Source organism: Buteo buteo, chromosome 8 (genome assembly GCF_964188355.1).
Source record: "Buteo buteo chromosome 8, bButBut1.hap1.1, whole genome shotgun sequence".
Taxonomy (NCBI): domain Eukaryota; kingdom Metazoa; phylum Chordata; class Aves; order Accipitriformes; family Accipitridae; genus Buteo; species Buteo buteo.
In genome coordinates this window covers 34,541,483-34,565,525 of record NC_134178.1, presented here as the reverse complement: position 1 = coordinate 34,565,525, position 24,043 = coordinate 34,541,483, and the positions used below count along the sequence as shown (strand labels likewise).

The 24,043-nt window shown below is 42.0% G+C and overlaps 1 protein-coding gene across 5 annotated transcripts in view; it reads left to right on the top strand.

Moving 5' to 3' along the window:
• Positions 1-2,907: 2,907 nt before the first annotated feature.
• EPHA3 (EPH receptor A3) overlaps positions 2,908-24,043 on the top strand; it is a 338,330-nt gene continuing 317,194 nt past the window's right edge. For all 5 annotated transcript variants that reach the window (XM_075034067.1, XM_075034068.1, XM_075034070.1 and 2 more), the window contains exons 1-2: positions 2,908-3,136; positions 21,309-21,373. In XM_075034067.1, the coding sequence (XP_074890168.1) occupies positions 3,031-3,136; positions 21,309-21,373 (171 nt within the window). In that variant the 5' untranslated portion in view covers positions 2,908-3,030. The remainder of the gene's footprint in view (positions 3,137-21,308; positions 21,374-24,043) is intronic.

The following is a 24,043-nucleotide window of genomic DNA, read 5'->3' as shown; positions in this document are numbered from 1 at the left end:
CTGGTCAATCCAAACTTCGGAGCGTGATACAGGGCAGGGGGATGCGGGGGGATGCTGGGGCTGGGCTCAGGCACCGGCTGCTGCCCCCGACCCCTTGGAGGATCTCTTTTCCTCCCCGGCGGGCGAAGCTGTGCGTACGCGTCCCGTGACCGCCAGCCATATGACAACGTTAATACGTGGCTCAGAGGGTCAGGAGGATTGCATGTGTTGGTGGAAGGAGAGGGCTGCGCAAAGTGCTGTGCCCTTCTTGTCAGAAACGGGCCGGAGAATATTCACTTCTCCTGGACTCTAAGCAGTTGCCTCTCCCACCTCCACTCTTTATGTGTTGTAAAAGCTCCTGCTTTACGAAGTAGTAGCATGGGAAGGGAAATGCCGAACGCTGCGGTTCTTCCCAGGAGGAGAAAAAGAAGGTTTGGCAGTTGAATGTGGTTGCTTCTCCTCTTTCTCTTTTCCTTCTTCAGCAAATCACTGTTGTATGGTAAAGCCATGATGGGTGCTCAGCCTCCCGCTCCCAGAGGGGGAGCAAGAGCAGAATCAGGTGCTGCAGCTGGAAGGTGCAGATGTTTTATGCACGCACAACTCGAAGACTGAAAAACAAAAATTCCCTTCTTTGCTTCTTTGGAAATATTTTTTCTCACTAACTGAAAACAGAAGTATTTTTTTCTCCCCAGAGATTTGTTATCTTTCTTCAGCCTTTTTCTTCCACCTTAAAAAAATGTTTACCTGAAGTCATAAAAGAAAGATGTGGCTCCACAGAGACCAAAACTAGTAGTCCAGAGAATTTAGTAGTGTTTTAAACAGCAGACTTGCCTCTGCTTTACAAAAGAACTCAAGGAAGACGGCTGTGTATTCCAGAAAAGATTAGGAAAAGGTCTGCAAAAAAAACCCCAAAACAAAACAGTTGTTATTACTAGGGAGTGTAACATTTTGAGGAAATTTGTGTATATTTCTGGACTTTTTGCTCTGGAAAAGCATCTTTGTCAAACAAATGAAAAGGTATAATGAAATGAGCCTTGAAAAAGACAAAGGAGGAGCAGAGATCCCCTTCTCTGGGCCATACGGCATTAACTGTATGGCCAGACCACCCTGCTCTTCTCTCTGCCCTGGAGGTGCCTGCTCAAGAGCCCCGGGCATCTCTCTCTGTCTCCTTATGGAAATTTGACCAGAGAGGACATAGGTAGGGTAGATGGTAAATACAGGTCTAAATGAAAGGAAGGGTTGGAGATATGAAACAACAGATGCTATTAGATTTGATGATTCCTTAATCTGATTGATTGAATAATCAAACTTGGAAACAGGGAAGGAGAAGGAAAGCAGTGCTCATGTCCCCAGCCGTACTCCCTTGAAACAAGCACCCGACTGGGACTGATGTCTCACGGCCTTCTCTCTCCTTTGGTTTGGCTTACGTGCATTTCCAACCCCTTTAGCGCAGTGTAAACCTGGCGGAGCTAAACCAGATAGTTTGGGGTATGCCAGTATTGTGCAGGAGAGGCACTGGCACAGGCCCTGGCTTGTAACCAGCCCAGCACCTCCTCTTCTGCTGCTGGGGGGCAGGAAAGGTGCGTGGCTGCTGAAGCGAGCTGCCAGTACCGTGTTGCAGTGTTGCCCCACAGGCAGAGTTGCTGTTGCTGAACTTGGAGCTCGGATGCCGCTGGCGGCAGTTCTCAGCGGCTCTGCTGATGCCGGTGACCCTGAGGACCTGAATAGGACAATTTGTTTGTATTCATGAAGAGGAAGGTTGTTTGGGCGTTTAACATACTGGTTTGTGAAACATGGGGGTTTGGTTTCTGTGGTACCGAAGATTTTGTGATGTTACTTCTGCAGTGTAGTTCCACATCTGTTGCCGAAGGCTCCTTTCCTCCCAGCCCCTTGCTTGCTGCCTGTGCCAACAGGATGCACATTCAGAGTGAGACCTCGTGCTACGTGGATGCGTAACTTTGGCTTGGGGTACAATATTTATTTGACCTCAGTATTATTCAAATATTTTCCCGTTTCCACAGAACCACGCTGGGTGGCTCTGGAGACCTGAGACGAGTCGCTGGGGAAGAAAGATGTCCATGTTCCCAAGAACCGATCCACAGCAGGACAAGCTTGGGCAGTGCTGCTCTGCAGCGATTCCCCCTGGGAGCGGTGGGATAGCAGCAGTGTGTGCCTGCCGCCCTGCCCTCTGCTCCGACAGGTACTCTGGGGCCCGAGGACTGGAGGGAAGGTGCACGCATGTAGAGAATCCTTCTGCAATACACATTTCACACGGTAACTTCTCGAGCAAAGCTGCACGTCCCTACAGAGAGCAGCGCCTGGGAGGAGGCCCCTCGGGAGGCAGCCTCGGGTCTGCTTTGGGGAGGTCAAAGTAAATCTGTTCTTGGGGGTCGGAGCGGTGGCCCCGCGTGTGCAGCAGGCCGGGCTAGAGCCGCTGCGGGCAGCCAAGGGACGAGTGACCTCACCGGCGTTTTCCTACCAAGCCTGCCGTGCCCGCGCTCCGAAACTCCGGAGGCTTTACCGCTACTTGGCACTTCCATTCAGCCTCGCCAAGCCGGGTGGCTGGACGTGACCGGAGCGGAGCTGCCCAAAAACCCCAGCCGCGGCTTCCCAGCGGTGCGACTCATGTCCCGCGGGGGACGGAGCCCCTCTCCCACCCGGGGGCCACGTTCCGCTCGTCCCCCCTCGCTCCGCACCGTCCGCAGTTGGGCTCCCGCCCCTCCCCGATCGGCGGGGGGGGTCCCGGTGCCCGGCCGGCCCCCGCCGACTCCCTCGGAAAGGCCGCTCGGGAGCGCCCCCCCCGCCGCCCCGCTCCGCTCCCCGCGGGCAGGCAGGTGGGCGGGGCGGCGCTAGGGCCCGGGGCGGCGCGGCGGCGGCGGCGGCGGCGGGGCCGGGCGGGGGCGGCCCCTCCCGGGCGCAGCGCGAAGGCGGGCGCGGGCGGGCGCGGGGCATGGTCCCGGTGCCGGCGGCGCGGCGCGGAGCGGAGCGGGCGCGGAGCGGTGGCATGCGGCGCGGAGACATGCGGCTCTGCCTGCGCGCTGCCCCGCCGACATGGACCACCGCCGCCGCTGCCTGCCCCCGCCGCCGCTGCTGCCGCTGCTGCTCTGCGCTGCCCTCGGCGCCGCCGGGCGTCTGAGCGCCCGCCCCGGCAACGAAGGTGAGCCGCGGCCCCGCCGGGGACGGGTGGGTGGGGGACCGGCCGCGCGCTCTCCCGGTTTTTTCCCCCATTTTCCTATTCCCCCCCGCACCTCCTTTTTTTTTTTTATTTTTTTATTTTTTATTCTTTTATCCCCCCCCCCCCCCCCCCCGCCCCGTTAAGGTGGTCCCGGGCGTCCGCGCCCCCTCGCCCCGGGACCGCAGGGCTCGCTCTCGCGTTGCGCTGAGGCAGCGCGGCCGCCGCCCGCTGCGATGCGGTGAGGCTGGGGGGGGGGGTGTAAGGCGGTCAGCCGCCCCAGCCGCCCCCCGAGGAAAGTTGGCGAGGGAAGGGCAGCCCGTGCCGGCCCCCGGCCCTCCGCCAGCGGCCGGGGGCGAGGTGGGGGGAGCGAAGGGAGAGCCCCGCGCCCCCCGGCAGGTGCCCCGCAGCGGGCCGGGCAGGGGAGAGCCGCCGCGCCGCCGCCTCCTGTCCGACCCCCGGGAGCTGACAGCGGTAGGAGTCGGGTTGGCTCGTTAAGGAATTAAAAAAAAAAAAAGGCATAAAGACTAAGGGGTGGCCCCCGCCTCCCTCACGCCGGCGGGGACCGAGCTGGGAGCCCTTTTCTGCCTGCCGGGGGGGTGGTTTCATTAGTGCTCCCGTGTTTCCAAACTTTTAATTAATACGAAAAAGAAGCTCGCTCCCCTATAAAACCTCTTTTTGCTTCCGTAGCGGTTCCGTATCAGGCTTTTTTTAGGGCGTTAAAACGTGTGTGTGTGTGTGTGTGTATGTGGACGTGTGTGAATTTTCGGAAACAAAGCACGAGCGGTTTGTTCTCCTTTGCTATGGTAATTTTTGAGATGACATTTGCTGAAAACGCGTGTTAGATTTCAGGGAAAAATAACGACCGCCAAGAGACTGTTTGAAAAAGTCATCGCAATACTTTTAGAAAAAGATAAAATGGCCCTTTCTCTATGAAAAAAACCTCCCAAACAAACCGACAACGCAGCTTTTGCCCACATGCACAGCGGAGGCAGTCAGCATGATCAGGATGTCCAGCGTAATCGTCTTTAGGGATAAAATCTAGAGGCCAAAGGTGGTGACGAACTTGTAGCATCAAACAACCATGTAAAACTTGCACCTGCTTGAGTTGTAGCGTTTCTGTAGAGAAGCAAGTATGAAGCCTATTAGAATAATAATTTCTCCTGTACAAATAGTGTTGACGTACTTATTGATATCCTGGGTGCTTGCGGGATAAGGCAGTCAGATAATGACTTTAAATGATTTCTGGAAGGAAAAAGAAATATAAAACAAATAAGGAAAGATTCAAACTTTACAAATCCTGGGTAATCTTAGATCAGTTGTTTTTATTGCTAGGAAGAACCTATGGTACCATCTTACCAGAATAGCAATATATAATCTGTTTGTGCGTTTTATGTAAATTTGTTTGGCATGCACAGTGCTCGATAGGTTGTTTAAAAGAATGTGCTTTTAATAGTTGGTCACTTTTAAAGCCTCCAGATATGTGCTATTTTGTAAATATTGTCATCTTTCACAAATGATTTTCAGAAACGAAAACAAGAGTGTTGGTAGAGGTTATTCTTGTCTTATTATTAAAAGCTTTTTAGGAACGTATGTACTTCTGTCAGTCAGCAGAGCAGCTCTGCCTCTATGGCAGTGGTAGACAGACACAGTCTGTAAACTGAGACTAATTATGCAAAAAACATATTACAGCATTCCAATTTGCAAAAAAACCCACTTTTTGTTTCTTTGTTTAAAATCACTGGCACTGAGAATTGAGAAAGGAGGAAAAAAATTGGTATCATACAGAATGCGCATTAAGCATACTTGTCTGAATCAGCTTTCAGCAGATACTCTTTCCATTCTCTCTTTACAGCTTCAAGAACTTGTACAATATGGGCAATATTTTCAAAGTGGCTAGTGAAAGCAACAGCATAAATGCAGTTACTGGACCATAACCCGCTTTTGCATGTTTACTTTTTTTGAAGTATGTATTTTGCTATTCCTTTCAAAACAAAGGAACGCTGACAATTTCTTTTAAAAATAAGATCAACTTTAAAGGACTTCCCCCCCACTTAGGAAAGCTTAGTAATTCTTTTATTTATTTACAGCGTATTTAGGCTGATCATGTGAGTTTAGAAATCTGAGTTATTGTAACTTGCTGATGCAGTAATTTGTTTGACGATCGAGCGTTAGCATGCGGCTTTAAATAGTGTCAGAAGATTATGTTTTCCTCTTTTAAAAAATCTTTTTCTCACCACTTCACTTACATCCCTACTGTTGTTACCATAAGTTTCCTCCCAAAACTAGAGATAGATGTTTCTGCAGTTCTGTGGGATATTTAGAAAAGTTTTCTTTTTCAACCACTGAGAATGAAAAAGACGTATTTTGGACAGAGATCGTTAATATAGGCATCTAGATAAAAATGTATACTTTTTTCCCTACACTTTGTAGTAAAGCTACTGTTGAAATTCTCCTTATACATTGTTTTAACAAAGGATGGAACTAATTTTTGGTGTGTTTATATGGCTTTGTGTAACTTCTTGTGGATGTGAATGTTGCAGTAGGCATGTTAAAAAGTATGTTCAGAGCTACCAGTAGTATTTCCTAAATTTATTTGGCTTAAAAGAATTATTTCCATTTTTTAATTACAATTGCACTTATCATTTACAATTAACATTAAAACTGATGACTGTCTGAGTTAGTACTAATACTTTAATGGAAGTGGATGGGATGAAGGGAGAAAAGGATGAAAGAGGGGCTGAAGGCAAGTTATTGGTTTACTACACTTTGTGGTGCTAAATTCAGTCCTTTTTTTTTTTCTTTTTCTTGGAGTGCTTGAGTTTTTGTTAACTTGCTTCATCCCAGAGAAGTTTTGTTTAGAGTTTTTTTCTTGGTGAAATGTGAAATTTTCCACTGAGTTTATTTTTAAACTATCTGCCGTGCTCATCGCAAAACTGCACGCATTTTACCTACGTAATCACAGGAGCTCAGGAAGGTTCTCTAAAGTTCAGATTTATCTATGTGCAGTGGTAAGGTGTGTGCCATTTTCCGTGAGGCAGGAAAATGTCAGGAAGATTTAACATCTAACTTTTCCAGTTCCGAGTTGCAAACCAAACCCCGTAGGTGCATAGAAACCACATGTTCTGCTCTTCCATTCTGTTGGTTATTTTCTGCTTAGGGTTGTGGGTTTTTTCTTAGAAGGATGCAATTTCATTCTGAATAATTCTACAGTATCAAGAAATCGAATGAGCTATATCATTCTGTAATTTAGTAATTGTTCCGCAATCTCTTTTGTAACTATATGGCCTGCCCGAGGGTACCAGCAACCTTAATTTCACTGTTTTATAACCCACAACAGTTAACACTTGACCTAGGTCATTAACAGGATTATCAGCAAATTTGTTTAAGCTTTTACTGACAACCTGAATTGCTTCAATAATATTTTGACTGTGCAGACAGGAAACTTCTTGGAACCTCTCAATCTAGCATAAAATTAATTTCTCGTGAACACAGCTACCAAAAGATCAATATGGTAAATCTGCTTACAGTACTTGGTTTCAAATAGTGTCTGTTTTGGTTTACAGCAAGAAGGTTCCAATCAGCCTCTCCTTTCAGTCTGTATTGGATTTGGAGATGCGGTTTCATCTTTTATTCATCGATTACTACCTCAGAACTTTGCGTAACTGCGCAATTAAATGAATCTTTTTATCTGGGCTCGTCTCTTGTTAACACTTAAAAGTCACTAAAGATGACTTACTGTGCCTTTGTAGTAATGACACCCCTTGGCGTGGTTTTGAAAAACGCGGTGTTTGCACACGGAGCAAAATGCCTGCCCAACTTTTGTGTGTAATTTTGGGAAAGGCTGGCGATTCTGGGAACTTTTCAGTAGAATCAAAAGGGATTGCACAGGGAAATGCTTTTTACAAATCTCGCCTCCCTGTATGTCAGGTATCATTAGGTCAGGATAAGTCTTCATTTATCATGACACAATTCCTGCTGGTGCCTCTAGCTTGCTCTTGAGTGTTTATCTGCAAAAGAAGTTAAAAGTAGGCTTAGAAATCTTAATGCGATACCTTTTAAAATTTAATTTCAGAAAGCTCAAAGTCATGGGGGTCTAGAGGGCTGTTTTTCATACAGCTGTATCTTATTCAAAGCTTCTGTGCTTAATCCTGAGCTGTGTGATTAGACAAATAATGGACATGCTTTAAAATTGGCACCATGATGTTTTTAAAATCCTGTGCAACAGGAGAAGTAACTTGGGTAAATCCCTCATTTTCTGTCAACGTTTTTGATAGCAGGCTGTAACACATGGAATAATTTATTTTCTTTTCTGTTTGTCACTGAAGTTTGTCTTGACTTACTGCTGATTTCAATACAGTGTATTAAAAAGAAAAATCACTACACTGTCTATAGCAAACTTAAAGCAGATGTTTGAAATACAAAGATGTCCAAATTGGACGCAGCAATTAATTCTTATTGCAGTTAATTTGGATACAACATATTTGCTACCCAACGAAGCAGTCAGGGCATAGAAACGGGTTACAACTCTTCTTTACTCTCAGCCTCAGGAAATTAGGCTTCAGAGGCACTACCAGAAGGGAAAGCATTAAACAGATAATAGACACACTAAGTTTAACAGTTGTTTGCATGAAATCTTTGCAAATCAGGAGCGCGTTCTGATTGAACTTAAATTTTTCATTCCCATGTGGGAAGAGGTACAAATTAGTTTTAATTTATTTTTATTATCTGCTGGAGTTAAGGAAATTGCTATTAGTATACTTTCTTTTGATTGTGTTTGAGAACTTGTAACTTTTCCTCTAGGAGCGTATGTAATGGCTCTTGTTCTTGTAATCCCCACTTGATGAAAGTTTAGAAATACGGATGCAGGTGTTCATTTTCTTGTTTTCCGAGCTCTGGGTTTTATCACCAGTGAGGGTCACTACAGAGCTGTTACCGAATACAACAGTACTGTTTGTAGATTTTTACACAGAGCCTGAGTTGGTTCCATAAGGTACCTGTAATTCATGTAGGTACTGCTGCTTTGTAGCTGCTGTTTGATTTTTCTGTTAAAAAAAAAAAAAAAAAGAATAGCTGGAGATACAATCATGTCCTTACTTTTGTTAAAGTTCAAAGCTCTACTCAGTGGAGCTGGTATTAAAATACAGAAAGGTAATTTTGATACCCTAAGGTGCAAAATTGACTGGACTTGTCCAGAGGTGCTAGATAAAACTTCAGAGGTGGGGCAGAGGGCTCTCACTAACCCATCACCTTTCTAAAAGATAATGCCAGCATCAGAAGAGTTGTTTTTCTGGAGTGAGATGTAGGGATTGCAGAAATTTTTTTTTAAATGTTTCCTTTCTTATGAAAATACATTGTTCAATTTGTTGAAGCATTGTTGACAATTGTTTAAAATATATTTGAGGAGGAAATGACTTGCAATAAGAAATGATATAGTGAAATGGAAGAATTTTTGTTTACAAATGCATGTGACTACTGTTAAGTGATACATTTTGCTAAAATTGCACTGCAGTGATGTAGCCCTTCTTATTTCCATAAATGCTTCAGAGCAGTAGCTTTTTTATATATATATACCTAAACTGTTCTAAACAAGAACCAAAACTTAAAAGAAAATAGTTTAATTCAGAAGATTAGATATGAACTCCCAGTGGTGTAATTTTGGAAACAGAACATGGTAGTAATTTGCTGGGTTAGGATTGTGTTCCCCACCGGTAGTCTTGTGCTTCTTAGTTTCTTAGGCACTTGATAAATCCCAGCACAAGTATTCATTTTGCAGTGTGAAACTCATGTAAGATAAAAATTCAGTCTCTTGGACTGAAGATTCCTTTTAAATTTCTGCATTGAATGAATGAAAGAAAGAAAGATAATCCTGCCTGAAAGACATCTTGGGACAGTGACAATAAAGTTCCAGTCTGTGAGAGTGATGGGTAGCCTGAATGAAACACCAGCATGTACAGCCTTAAATTTGCAGAGATGTTATTAATATTAAACCAGACACACTGTAAGCAGAAACATTAGTGCCATCCTTTTTTTTTTTTTTTTTTTTTTTATTAAACTACTGTGTCCTGCTGTTTCAGGCAAAATATGCAGGAAAATCCCATTAATCTGCTGGAAAAATATTGATGAAAGAAGAATAACAGACCAAACGAACAGTGTTTGAAACTTGCTAGCAATTAAGTGAACAATAGGATGAATGTTAAGGTTCAGTCAGGGCAGTTTAGTGTAATAAGGTGTGGGAACGGTGGTTTTTTTTTTTTATTTCCAGATGGTTTCTCATACCATCTTTGTATCTATATTTGGATGGAAAGGTTTGCATTGCATTAGTCCCCTTTTAAAAAAAAAATAAAATTAAAAAAACATGCTAAACCATAGCTGCCTCACATAGGAAGACAATAATTAAAAGCTAAAACTTTTGCATTGGTGCCCAAGAAAAGAGGGGTTTGTAGAAAATCCAGAGTGATGGGTTACCATTTAAATAAATAATAAGTAAAGCACAAATATATGTTTTGGTCCACAGTAGGCTTCCCACAAACTTTGTGCAGTAACAAATAGCAACGAGTGACATTGGGTTTCTGGATTTAGTTGTTGAGAAGCTAGAAGGCAGCTAGAGAGTTTTTGCACTGGTTGATTTTTTGAGAGGCAAGGCTTTTTGAGAGATCTCTTTTGGAGGATGAGAGAAGGATTAAAAGAAGAGGATAGGTAGGCAGAGATGAAGTGAAAGTTGGACCTGAATCTCAGAAAAATCAGACCAAAATCCAAACTTTCTCCAATTAATGACAGTGTTAGGAACCCAGAATTTAGTGCTGACAATGATCTGAACACTGAGCAAAGCACAAATTAAGAAATTCCTTGCCTCCCTGAAAGTCTAAGCTTTGTTTACATTAGTAAGCTTCATGACTATGATTTACCAGTGGTGAATTTCAACAGAGGCTGCAGTTAAGACAGGCTAGAGGCATTTTTACCATTCTATTCAATCCTTCTGTAACGGTGCTTTCTTTTTTTAAAAAAAAAAAAGAAAGAAAGAAATGCAAGTTGTGTCTGTCCAGCCTTAATGTTCATGACCAGCTGTGGGGAACACCCACTTTAAGGCATTTATATCAAACCAGGTTCTGAGATGCTAAGAGCCTTGTCCTGCAAAAACTTCTCTCCCACATATGATTTACCTCGGAGAGCAAATGTCCTAGCAATGGTTGAGAGTTTAGTTTGCCTGGAGAACGTGGTTACAGCTATGGAAAATACACAGTGCTCGCCCAAACCATCTAGAGATAACCCAACTGTAGGGAAACCTCATCAGTCTCTTTCGTTCCCAGCGCGCCCACCCATGCTGCCCTGCAATCTTTTCTCTCATGCCTGTGCTTTTTCTTCTCTCTCTTCCTTCCCATAAATCCACATTCAGCCATGAAGAGTAGAAGGTAAAGATCGTCTTTTCTTTTCTTTCCTCAGTGATTGGGAGGACTGCGTGTCCATTCCTTCTTATTAAATGCTGTTTACCAGAAGGAGGATGCTTTGATCTTGTAGATGCCTAGAAAAAAAAGACAGAGGAGAAGAATTATACGTTTAATGGCATTGCTTTTTCCATAGTTAGTTGGTTGTGTTGATCCCGAAAGCTGGGTTAAACTGGACAGAGGGTGTTCAAGAAATCAAAGCAGAAGTTGTCAATGGAAAGCGATTCTGGAGAAGAGGCGTGAGGAACATAGTTTGTGGAACATAATAGAAACTGGAGCCATTTGTGGGAAAGTAATGGAAATAGAGGAATAAGCAGAAGACAGGGGTCTGAAAAACTGTCTTGTGGGTAGATGGGAATAGAACAGTCATTTAGGCATTTACCTTTGTTATAAATATTTGTATTTCTCACATATGGAAATACTGAAAAAAGATGTTAGCGGGGTTTTGGTTGCAAAGGCAGCAAATGAAGTCAGGGGCAATTCCATTTTTCATATGGATAGCTCAGCACACATGTTCTGCATTAATTACCTCCATAAATTCTGTTAACCTGGCAAACAATGAAAATATCATGTTGGTGACATCACTGTATTGGAAAATAAAACTGGTTTTAGCATCTTGATTTTCTCAACATGACATTTGAGGAGATTTCTTATGCTATTGGCATTTTACTCCCCCAATTTGCACCAAGATGTTTAGTCATTTGCTCTGTGGGTTTATTTTATCTGTGGAGTAGCTGTGTAAGGACCCAAGCATTTCATAGCCTATGCAAGCTGGAGCCCTTGATCCATGGAAGTAGAGGAGAAAAGCTTGACAAAACTCTGTCAGGGCACACCTGAGTAGGTGGCTTTCCAAATGCAGTGCTTCAGGATTCTCAGAAATTTTTTTACAAGTCTTAACTTCCGTGTTTCAAACTTCAGAAAAAAAAAAAAGGGAAGAAAAAAGCCCACAACTAAACCCAATTTTTCTGTGCCCTATGTGAGGAATTTCTTAAAAGCAACTTTTTTCTGAGTTGTGGCATGCTGCCAGCTGATTCACTTGGGGGGTATCACAGCACATTAACAAATGAATGGTCATTTGCTGGACTTATGCTCTGGTCCCTGTCTCAAAAATTTCTGTCCTCAAAGGAGTATTGATTACTTGCTGTGATTTTTGGTGATTTCAGGACCTTGAATATGTTTGAACTGCAGTAAAATTTGTGGGAACTTAAGAACTTTTAGTCATGGGTGCTGCATGTACCCAGGTGTATTTTCCGTCACGCTTTTTGGTGTCTAGAATTCTAGAAACTGAGCATGTCACACTAGGTTTTGAATTCTCAATTTACCTTAAGTGAACATCGACACTATGTTCCAACATTTTTTCTCCCCTTCAAGTTGCTAGAAGCTGTCCCAGGGGGGATCTTTGTGACACTCTGGTAGACCACAACTCTAAGAGATCTTCAGAGAGCTCAATTCTGCAAAACTAGTGAATACTGAATATTATTTTTTTCCCAAGAGAGGAGGAGTGCAGAAGTAAAAAGACATAGTTGTGCAGCGTGCGTAAGTCCTTTTGAGAAGTGCTTTAGAGCTTACTAGAATTAGTTGAGTAATGTTTGCTGTTGAGTTTTGGCTAGACATAGGCATATGGTGCCATTTTATGTGCCTCAGGATTTGGGCACCCAACAGGACTGGCAAATCTGACATATCCTGTGAGAGACCACTTCTATTCTGGGCTGGTGAGAGGCATGAAGTGGCTGGGTTTAGGTAACTGAATCTCATCCTTAGTTTCTGGTATAATTTTTTTTTTTTTTCCCTGAGAAAGGCAAACTTGGGTTTTGAAAGTTAAACTCCCTTTTAACACAGTGGTCCCCATTTTGCATTTACGTGTGTAACGTTGTGCTTCACTGATGTCAGATTTAATACTATAGTAGTAGAGTAGAATGAGCTTTGGAGGATTTGGATTTGAACGTGAGTTCAGCTGATCAGTAATCCAGGTATCTCAGGGTATATGCCTTTTGTGGGAGGTACTAGAAAAGGACCAACTGGAACGGTTTTAAAAAAAAAAGTGCAAAGAATTGAAAGCGACACAGTAATTTGGAACCCACTAGGTTAATCCACTTTTAATTTTTATATCCTTGTGTTAATGAAAAGAACTGGCACATATCAACTTACAGGAAATAGCATAATAAAACTGAAACCTTATTAGGCCCCTTTGATAAACATTGCATTCCAGCCCACCAGTCATATGTTTTTGCATAGTTGGAAATTGAGCTTTACACCACTTTAACAATATCAAGAGAACTCTCATGTTTCAAACTAATAAAAAAGAAATAAAATCTGTTTTGTCTGTGTTCATCCATGAGAATGGATGGGTGGTTGTCAACACAACCCAGCCAGGTACTCTGAGAAAAAGCAGCGTGCAGATTTGTCACCTCGCTCCTACAAAAAGAGCTGCTAGTTCATATGTCGTCATCGGTGCCGAAACGGCTTGTCTTTGTTTTCTCTTTACAGTAGCCGGAATAACTTCTGCGAGGTACTAAGGTAGGAGGTTTGAGTGTGCCTGCACACCTGCGTAGACGCGATACAGATTGACGAGAGGGTAAGGTGAAAGCTTTACATATGCTGCCTCTCCTTAGCTATTGCTTGGAGTCCCTCCGCGATAGGTTGGGGCGAACGGCTTTTGGTGTTATGTGAACACTCCTAAGATTTCTAGCAACAAAATGTTTACTTGTTTTCTGTTCCACTTTGAAATCAGTTTCAGTTTTGTCTGCTAAGGAACAGTATAGTTCTGCAGTTTTGCTGTTTGAAACCTCTCACATGAGGCTTTTGTTTTTGGACCCGATTGTCGTTGTCCTCTCTGTTCAGGAGACTCAGGATAGTGCTGTCCCGTTTCCGCACGCGGGCTCCGTACGTAGCGAAAGGAGGAAAACTGCTGGAGGGCTTCTACTTGGCATCAAGCGCAGGTGATGAAAGCCAGGCTGGCTGGGCTGAGGTGCACAGAGAGCCGTGGCTGCTGCCGAGCACGGTCTGAGCCACCGTGAAGGGGGTACGGGAGGACTGCTGATCCCTGGCAGGGTCGAAATTCATGCTGTGTGCAGCGAGCAGGGAGAGGGCTGCCGTGTCGCGCTCTGATCGGCTCTGGTTTTGCAGTCTACAATCTGGGCTTTTATTTATAGGAATTCCTGCATTGCTCATCGCCGTCCTGCGCTCTCTCCTTCGTGGCAACCTTTTGAGAGAAACTTGCAGTAAGGTTCCTGCTTTGGCTGCTTCAGTATTCAGCTATAGGACATACTGAGGTATCTAAATCTGGCCTCAGATGCTCTTGGGGAGTGTGTTTGATGAGAAGAATAAAAATCTGGGAGGAAAATGAAACTCTTCCTCTTCAAAAGCTGCGGGCAACTGCCATAAAAGCAGAATTTGCCAAATAATCCAAGTCGATGTAGGAACCTTCTATGTTCTATAGAAGCCGTAATCTATAGGTAACTTGACATGTGTTCCTAGTCTTTTGTCTTTTCACCTGAGATTTGTAACACAATCTCTTAATTTTGGAAACAGTTATTTACTGAACATTTAAATGAAAATAATGGAGACTTGGTCTGTGCAGTCTTCTTTTGTGAAGATTCCCGTGTTCAGTATTGGAGCAACTGTTTTTTAATTCATTTTGGTTTTCTCTTGTTTGTTCATTGCTTGCTCCCCACCCTGGTGGAGTTCTTCAGTCAGCAATTTAATCACAGATTGCACATGACAGTTGCCAAATTTGGAATGTTCTGCACAAAGTCATATTTGTATTGTACAGTATAATGGCACCGGCAAGAAGGGTTGAAAGTGCAGACCTCACAGGGTTGTGCCTCTCGAAGGACTGTAGTCTGGCTTTGAGCTGTAGCAGAAATCTCACTGAGAAATCTTGCGTTTGGAAAACAGTTGTGTAGTAAATGGGCCAAACTTTGTTGGCACTTGCGTTGGGTGTGCGTTACAAAGTATGTCCTATTGGCTGTTTCTAGGAGACTTTACTCTGTGTAGCTTAATGTCACTTTGCTTCCTAGGGTGTCCCAGGCCCGAGGGAGATAAAGCTGTAAAAGCAGAGCTAGTAGATGGGGACCTAGAAGATCTCTCTTACGCTAAGGTCATTTACTTCTGAACAATAACGACATCTTCACTACAGCGTTTGAGGGGAAATGCAGGACCGTAAAATCACAGAAGACTTGACTTTCGTTAATGGACGAGCAGGAGATCAGGCCCCAGGTCTCTGCTGCTTAAAACCAGGCTTCACTGTTGGATACCCTTCCATGAAGAGAGTATTGCATTCATTAGCATTGCTTCATGGAGTGGTTTCTTATCTACTGATTTTACTTATTTATTTGTTGTCCCTTCCCAAAGATTTCAGGGTCTACCTTAGCAAACTTCCTCGTGATTTCAGCAACATCAGCGTGATGGCTGATCCTAGTTGGCAGTTCTGGGGAATGCACCAAGGTGCAACTTTGGCCTTGCCTGGGCCCAACCTGTCTGGCTGGAGATGTTGCTTCTAGCCTCAGAATAAACCAAAGACACAAAGCTGATCTGCTGCAACTCTTATGCCACTTTCACCACTGCTGGGGAGAGTTGAGAAGACTCAGATCTGTACTCATAGGTGGATGAAAATCCAGGTGCAGCTCCCCTTGGCCAGGAAGAGGCCGACACCATTCTAAAAATGTACGTCAGGGTTTGCGCTGACTCCGCTCTGTCCCACCCCAAAACCAAGTTCTGGCTGACTTCTTGCCACAAAGTATTTTCTTTGCTGCTCAGGATTATATGACACGTTTCAATTATGGGCATTCACCTTTTTTTTTTTTTTTTTTTTTTTTTTTGGTTGCATAGCAGATTTGATTTTCCCCATTTGTTGACTTTTTTTTTTTTTAATAACTAACTAGTATATTTCTAAACTGACAGTTTGATGCCAAACAGGAAAGACAAAGCAGTGATGGTTTCCTTTCTCTCTTGGGTTTGTTTTTTTTTTGTTTGTTTGTTTTTTTTTAACTTTTAATTGGACATGTTAATTAGTTGAAAAAATATTTTATATAATTTACCTCATTGGCTATTGCTCTGTATATTCTTTGTAAAGAATATGATTTGGAAATGCTTTCCAGTGGTGAAGTTGTTTGTAGGTTCTTCTTTAGATATTGCAAGTTGCGTCCTAGCAGGCTTTCCTCCCAATTTCTTAGGTCGTGAGGGGGATCTCAGCATAGTTCTACCTGGCATAACATTTGTTTGTTTATTTTTTACTAGGGGAGGCATTTACACTGTGTTCAGTTCACGGTAGCAGTTGTTACTCCACGTGTTTCTGGAAATGCTGCTGCTTTCAGACTAGATTGAGGTATCTTGTTAGTTTTCAAGTTCTCTTTGACTGACATTACTCCTGATGAAACCTGCTCTCAGTGAGCCCCTTGGCAGGCCCTCTACCATCGCTCTTCAACTGGAAGTAGTTTCTGGTAGTGTGAGCAGGGCCATGTGTCAAACTCTACCCAACCCTTCATTCATCTTCTGCCTGACACCATGAAAAAGAGAGGGAGCAAGCTTTGCATTTCACGTCCATGTCCCTGCTTCGGTGGCTGGAAAGAGATTCATCTTTACCCCCTAGGCAGAAATGCATATTGAGGGAACGAATAATGCTTTCTCTTGCAGTTGTGAATGGGGAGGGGCCAGAAGAGTCAGGCGGGAGAGAGCTTCTAAAAAGAGAACATGTTCTCAGTCGGCATTTTGCCAGTATGCTGCCACTTGGCAGAAATAGCTACAGTGTACAGTACGGTGAGCAAGGCTGTTGTACGGAAGGACCAAGTCACTGATTTTCGGAGCCAGACGTGATGGTTGCTCAATTTCTATAGCACTGCAGTATTTTAATACCAGTAAATTCTCCCTTGTACTTACCACTAGTTTTAAAGCAAGTTAATTAGATGATGGGAACCGGTGCAGGACAGTGAGATTATTAGACAGCACTTGATTTATTTATTTATTTGAAGTTGTTTTATGAGAACTCCTCTGTGCTGTGTCTCCTTAGCATAACCAGTGATCCTTTTCAAGGCATTTTGTAGGAAAGAATTGTCAGTAGCAACAAAACTGTTCAGCTAGTTTAAGAGTTGCCCTTAGTAACCGGCTGGTCAACCTCAGAGATTTCTGTAAGAGCTAGCTGAATGATACTCACACAGTTCTGCAGGAGAACAAGATACAAGGAGAGCAAATGAGTTGTGTGAGAAACACATAAGCTTCAGAAAGAGCCTGGAAATTCTGATTCTCTTTCGTGTGGCCTGACTTGTAAAACTACCTCTTTGCTCTCTTCTGGAAAGAGGTAGTAGGAAGGAGGAAGAGTTACTGGCCGTATTTTTGGGATATAATATGCTAACCCTTCCTCCTCTTCTGTTCTCCAATGCCACAATTAAGAACATGAGAGCTGTGGGTAATCAGCCTCTGAAGTTAGGACCATATCTGACCTCCAGTTACGATTGCTTGCTCAGCCGTGCTCTTCGCTGGGCCAGTTGCTCTAGAGCACTTGGTTGTTACACTTGCAACGAAAGAAAATGTATTGCTCCACAAAGTAGCTTGACCTCTTTTTTTTTTTTTTGTCTTAAGTCATTTAATTCCCTTCATGCCAATGTGGCTAGAGGTGCACACCTTGCACAGGACAGTGCCACGAGAGAGGTTAGAACTCTCTTCTCTGCAGTTCCTTCTCTCATCTACTAAAGATGTCACTATAGGCATTTTAGTACATCTAAACATTGGTTTTCATTTAACTTTAATTGTATGTGGAAAAATGTGAGGGTAACACACTGATATATGCCTGCTGGTGCTGATCTGACTGAATATATCTTCATGATACACTTCATGAATTGGTCAGGTCAGTTTTGTGAAACCAAGTATTGCCGTTTGTTACGCTTGAGGATATATAAGGGTTGGAAAAAAGTTGAAATGAGTCATTGTATGAATTGCTTGTGTAAAGTTTTACTTTTTTTACTTTTTACCTAACCCTACAAATCCATGCAAAAAAAAAATCAGACAATGAATATTGAATCCATTCTTTATGTATTTCTTCAGTCTTAGTGTAGGGAAATGCTTTCTTCTCCTTCAATTTCCAGATTAATATGTACTGTTAGGACATACAATGACAAATTATAACACTGCCCTTCCCTATCATTTTTGTCTAGGGACCATGATCGTTGCAGCCTGTAAGTTCTATCTATCTTAATTGTTTGCTCTCTGTTGAGGAGTACAGCTCCCTCTTGAAGTCACAGGAAAAATTAGTGTCACAGAAGCTTTTTTCAGGGAGAGGGAGGTGTTTTTTTCAGGTGACTACCTGAAAGGAAATATGTTTTGCATTTTGGATACTATTAAAGAACCGTGCACTTTTGGTGAAAAGTATTTTTTTTCTGAATTTTTTAATAGGGAAAAAGTATTGTAGGTATGAATAGTAGCTAGCTGGATTCTAAACAATTTCAGCACTCAGGCAGTCTGCTCTGTGTTTCTGCTTGCCTGTAATATAATTCTTACTAGACAAACGATAAAGACATCCAGGCAAAGTGATAGTTATCTAGGGTGTCAGTATAATTATGTTTTCTTTCTTTGGGTATATTTTCCTTCCCCTGTTTTTTTACTTGGCATTTCACAAAAAAAAGAAAGAAAAAAAAAAAACAAAACAAAAAAAACGAATGAGTGATCTTTATAATCATTGAAGACTATGTGGCTAGATAGGTGAAGGAACTTAAGGTTTTCTGATCTTGTTCTGGTAGATATTAAATAGTTACTTGAGATGACAAGCTTTGTTCCTTCTTGCACAAATGAAAGTGGAGGAATTTGAAGATTGTGCAGTATGAAAGCATATAAATATGTTTAGCACAAAACTACTTGTTAATGAAGTTACAGGCCTGGAATATAGCTTTGCTTTGCTTCCCTCCCCCTGTCCCCCCCGAGTAATGGGAGCATTTATACCACTCTTTTTAGGTACCTACTTGCATCTACTTCTGTTCTCTGACTTGCATCCGAACTAGAAGCCTACTGTAGTCGTGTGAAAACCTCCCTTCTAAGGATTTCTAAAATGTAGTGAAACATGTATGAGCATGGAAAAGTAGTTTGCCTAGCGGTGCCAGTTTGAAGGAGATAAGGAAGGTGGAATGAAGGAGAGAAGCTGAAAAAATACTCTTGCTGTTGTAGATTTGATCCCAATGTATTGCAACACAAGCCGCTCCACGGCCGAGGCATCTACCTGTTGTGGGCAACGTGGCTTGCGCTGAGCGTTTAATTGCCCCCCGTGGCCCTATCATAATGCCTGTGAGTGCTGGTAACCTGGTAAATCTGCTCTGAGACAGGCAGGCAGTAGGGAGTTGACCGTGATGGAGGTGGCATAGAGAGATATGGACAGTGATGCTGAACGCTGATCTTCTGCACCTTGAGGGCATGCTGTAACTGCTTGGTTGCTTGCCAAGTCCAGAGAGGGAAACTACCACCAGGTTGTGAGTCTACTGCCTGTTTATTTTTTCCAGATGATTCTGATGAATTTGGATTGAATTCATAAATTTCGGAGTGGCTGCAATCATGTTTTCAAGAAGCTCATTTTTAAAGAATAAATGTATTACTGAAGTTTACTCCTGAATGATTTGCCTTAGCAACTTATTGCCAAGTAATTTACCTCAGAAGTCATACTTCCTTCACCACCATGTATTGCAGATGCACAACAAACATACCTGTCTTATCCCAGGAGATCCATAATCTGGGGGAATTTGTAGTCACAAAAGCAAGAAGTGCACTTTTTCCTTTTGAATTTTTATTAGTGCTTCCTTTTTATAGATGCAAACCTTGCTTCAGAGTAGTCTGCCTAGGGCCCTATGCACTCAATAAAGGACTGATTTTTCTTTGTGTAGGTGATTGAGAATTTAATTATTGATAAATTCAGAGCTAAGAAATATATAGTACTGGATTATGTGCTTTCTCTAAGATTAGTGAAGATATTTTGTTTATTGATGTAGGTAAAAATTCAAAATACCGTTGTTTTCTTTTAAAGGGGTGTATAACCGTAGGGGGAAACATTTTTCCTCACATAGATAGAAGAGCAGCTGATTCATGGTAGTGCAGCACTGCATATATACACACACACAACAGAAAAGCATGTCCATACAAATGTAGACAAATGTGTATATTTATGGTTGTTTATAACATGGTGTTATTTCTAATACTGTACACCTGTTTTTCCCTACTGTGTGTCCTCCTGTACATCCCAATAACAGGAAAAATAATGCCTTCATAGTGCTCTTTTTTAAGTGATCTCCAAAATTAAACAGCAATTAAAAGGAGGATGACGAAATAATAAAAATAGCTTAACTCAGCAGATTCATAGATGATTTTCCTCATTTTTTCCCTTCCTAGTCCTATTCTTTTATTTTCTCTGAGCTCCAATAGCCAGACCATCTGGTTCTGGGAGCAGTGACAACTCTTCAGGCTTACAAATAGAAGCTGAAGCTTCTCGGACTGCTACAGTGGCCACTTCTAATAGATCCATAATTCTCGCATGTTAAAATTCCCTTGCATATGATGGGATTTATTTCTTTTCTCATTGTCAGTAATTTCCATATTGAAGAAAAAGAAAAAGGAGGGGGGCGGGATGACAGACAGCGAAAGTAAGCCCAAATTGCAGATAATAAATATTTAAGGGGCACGGATTAGTGCAGTTGTGAACAATGTTGTCATGTAGTGTACTAATACTTCATTGGTTTGTGTTTATATAGGGCCTATTTTTTTTTATGATACTTTGTATCAATTCACCTGTTCCACTTCATGTTAATGAAGAAATGGTTAGTTAGGAAACTGTGATTAAGCACTTGGAGACTATATGGCCAGGGTAAGGAACAGAATTTATTTTTGTGCTTGTAAAAACCAAATAAGTAAACACCAAAGAAGAATATCCTTTAATTTGTTTGTATTTATTTATTTATTCATTTAAAATACCTATTCATGTTTTAAAATGGGTATAAAACCACTGTGATTTCAGTGAGTGGAAAATGTCTGTATCAGACTGTTTACAAACAAAATCTTCCTTCTTACTCTGAAAATTGTTGCATGCCTCAAAAAAAAGATTACAGCAAGATTAGCGATGAATTGATGGCCCTCTTTAAAAGTAGGTTTGTCTGAACTTGTAACATTGTAAATAATTACTTTTGTAGCTAACGTGTTACACCTTACATTTAGAAAACACTACTGCAAGACAATTTGAGAACAAATTGAATCAGAAGGAAGAAAGAACTGCAGGAAAGACTTTAATCAGCATTCATTATTTATTCCTCTATTCTGAGAAAATTATATATGCCAAATACAGGCCTTTAATCAAATAATGATTAAAATATTCAGATCTCACCTATGTAGTTGGATGCATTGACCCAAATTTCAGGCGTCCAAGGGGAAAACGCTGTAGTTTGTGCAGCTGATAGAAGCGCTCTGTTCCCACCCCCTGCTGTAATTAATTTGGCCAGCAATCCATTGTTTGTTGTCACTTTTTTTGTTTTGAAAAGTTCCCCGTCTGCTGTTCGTACTATGTTTTAAGATAAACAAGACAATCCTTTTCATTTGTCTGTCTTTTTCTTTGTAGCTAACAGCCAGGCCACCTGAACAAATCAACTGCTCACAAGGTCCCCAAATAAACACATATTTTGGTACGGGTAACTGAGGTTAACTGGACAGAGGCAAATGAAACTCATTCTTCTTCATTTTGTCTTCTTTTGTAGTTAATCTGCTGGATTCAAAAACAATTCAAGGGGAGCTGGGCTGGATCTCCTACCCATCACATGGGGTGAGTTCACTAGACTGTGAAATGGAAAAGTGCTGCTACAGACCAATGTGCTATTTAACCATTGTTTCCTCTTCAGAGGACACTGTGCAGTAGTGCTGGTTCTTTGGAGCTTCAAAAATAGTCTGCTCTAAACTTGCAGTATATAGCTTACATAGCTATGGTGCCTTCTCTTTAGAATATACATCGCAATGCGTGTAATCCCCAGGAAGAGCTCACTTTTATTGGAGAAAATGAAAGCCAGAGGTGCACTGAACAAAAAAAATAGTCCTCTCTAGGTACTATTCCTTCTTCTATTGCAATGTGTATTTCTAAAAGGTATCACGAGACTGTTTCATAGCATTACTTGCTAATTTATTCAGATGGAAGTAGTGGAACGTGAAAAATGTGTGGACAGAAGTGGGTGATGTAAGTAATTATTTGATAACTTTTGTGCTGAATTGTTCAAGTATTGTTACTTATGAGTTAAAATGTTATTAAAGAAATGTCTAAATAATGTTCTTGAGGGTTGGGACTTTTTTTTTTATTTACCTTGTATCCAGATCTAATGAAACTAGACCTTCTATTTGGAGAAGTAGAAGTGCAGTCTTAGAGCATCTGTGCTTTTGAACTTGCTAACTCCATCATTTATAAATAGCATTTGCCACCAGTCTCTTCAAAATTTTTGGTGACTTAATATCAGTGCATAGCCATCCAGTGGTGCTGATATCTGGTCACTCCCCAACTTCTTGTCTCTGTGGAATGTGTATGTGTGTTTGTTTTGTAGGAACAACCCATTACTCTCTACGTTGCATAGAACAGATATGCAAGGAGACTCTTGCATTCCTGCATTCTGTCCCCCGAACAAAAAAAAACCCCAACACTTGGCAGGCTGAAGCTGTGGTGTCTGGAGCTTCCCTCACCCTCAGAGAGGGCTGTGCCATCAAGCCTTTGCTGAACAAAGGCACTTGGAGACCTGTGGCTCCTTTTCTTTTTGTCCCATCACTTGTGTATACCATTAAGGTGATTTGTTTCCTCTGTGGCAGTCTTATTTTGGTTTCCTACCTTTAGGATGACAACTCCTAGAAGTTTTCATGCGTCTCTGTCTGCCTGTGTCTTCTACCCAACAAGTAAACCTCTGCCAGAGAGCACTGCCACTTCTAAGTCCTTGGGAAATGTTGTCTCTAGTCTTGATAAGGGTGAGGAGTTGCTAACTAAGAGTCCAGCCACTGTCCTTTTTCCAAACCAACTGCATTTTGATTCTCGGTGTTGGCAGGTATTTGCTCATTGGTTTGTTTGTAGGATCATGAACATGCACTTTTTGATTCTTGCGTGGCTTTGGGCAAGCTGTTACTTCACCTTTATCACTTTTCCAGAGATCAGTGGTAACAGTACTTTTGCATGTCTGCCGTATGGGATTCAGTTGTTAATATTTAAGTAGTGCCTTCCTGATATTAAGTGTTATGCAGTTGTTTAGCAGTATTTAAGGATTAAGGCTTGGTTTATTTTTTTGAGTTTACACGTGGATCTTTCTCTGTATCTCTGAACAAGTTGTTCCATTCTCATGGGGAAGAAGTGGGAAGAGGGTTCATGTTTCCTTCTAGTGGCTGTTCCTGCTGACTTTTCACAACAAGAAACCTCTATAAACAGGGTGTCCAAGAGCGAACTCTCCAGCAGTTTCTAGCTCATCAGGGTTTTTTGTCTTTACTTGCATTTTTTTTTCTTTTTTGCAAAGCCTTTTTTTTTTCTTCTCTCCCAGCTGCCCTGCCCTCCTCTGCTTTACTCTTCTACTCTGTTCATCATCTTGCAGCTGTGCAGATCTGAGGCTCTGTTCCCTGCAGCTGTGCCTCTCTTGCCTTGGATGCCTAAAGCAGTTGGTAGGGAATGATACAGAGTATCTTGGGGGCTGTAAGAAAACCAGATGTGCTACATTACCCCACCAAAAAGGGTCCCCAGATCTCTCAAAGCAATTTTATTAGCTTCTGCAAGTTTATGTCAGGTAAATCTAGCACAACTCATTTGTGTGTGTCTGTGCATGCTGATCCTATCCATAGATGTCAAAGCCAAAGTAAATCATGGAATTGTACTGATGTTCTTACAAGTTAATGAAATTCTTAGTTAAAAAATCACATGGCAGTAAATTGATGTAGATCATGTACTGTGAATGTTTTTGTAAGAGAACTGAGACTCTAAACTATAGCCTTCAAAATACTGTGAAATTTTAAGCTTACATATTGAAAACATGAATGTAAAGTATAGAAATAGCAACATTTATCCTATCTGAATTGGCATTTTGCTGTAAAATGACAACTTGAAATCATGTGAAAGAGATGCCTTCTTTTTACAGCCCTTTATTTATAGTCAATTAATTAAACCTGGTAAATATGGCTGCATCTGTCTCTGAGCTAACTAAAATATGAACTTAAACTTTAGTGGAAAAACATTATAATAAAGATGTCACATCATATTGAAAGATTGCTAATAGCATAGTGGTGATTTACAAGGTAAAGCTAATAGAGCTACACTTGAGGCTGTGATTCACAAATGAGAATATTGGTGTTGTGCCAATTCTTCTCCAGCATGCAGCAGTGTTCTCATTCTGAAGCCATAAATGTCAGTGTACTGAGGCCGGAGACTTACAGAATTTTTAAAAATAGTTTAGCCAAAGTGTTTAATAAACCTCTTACTAGGTTA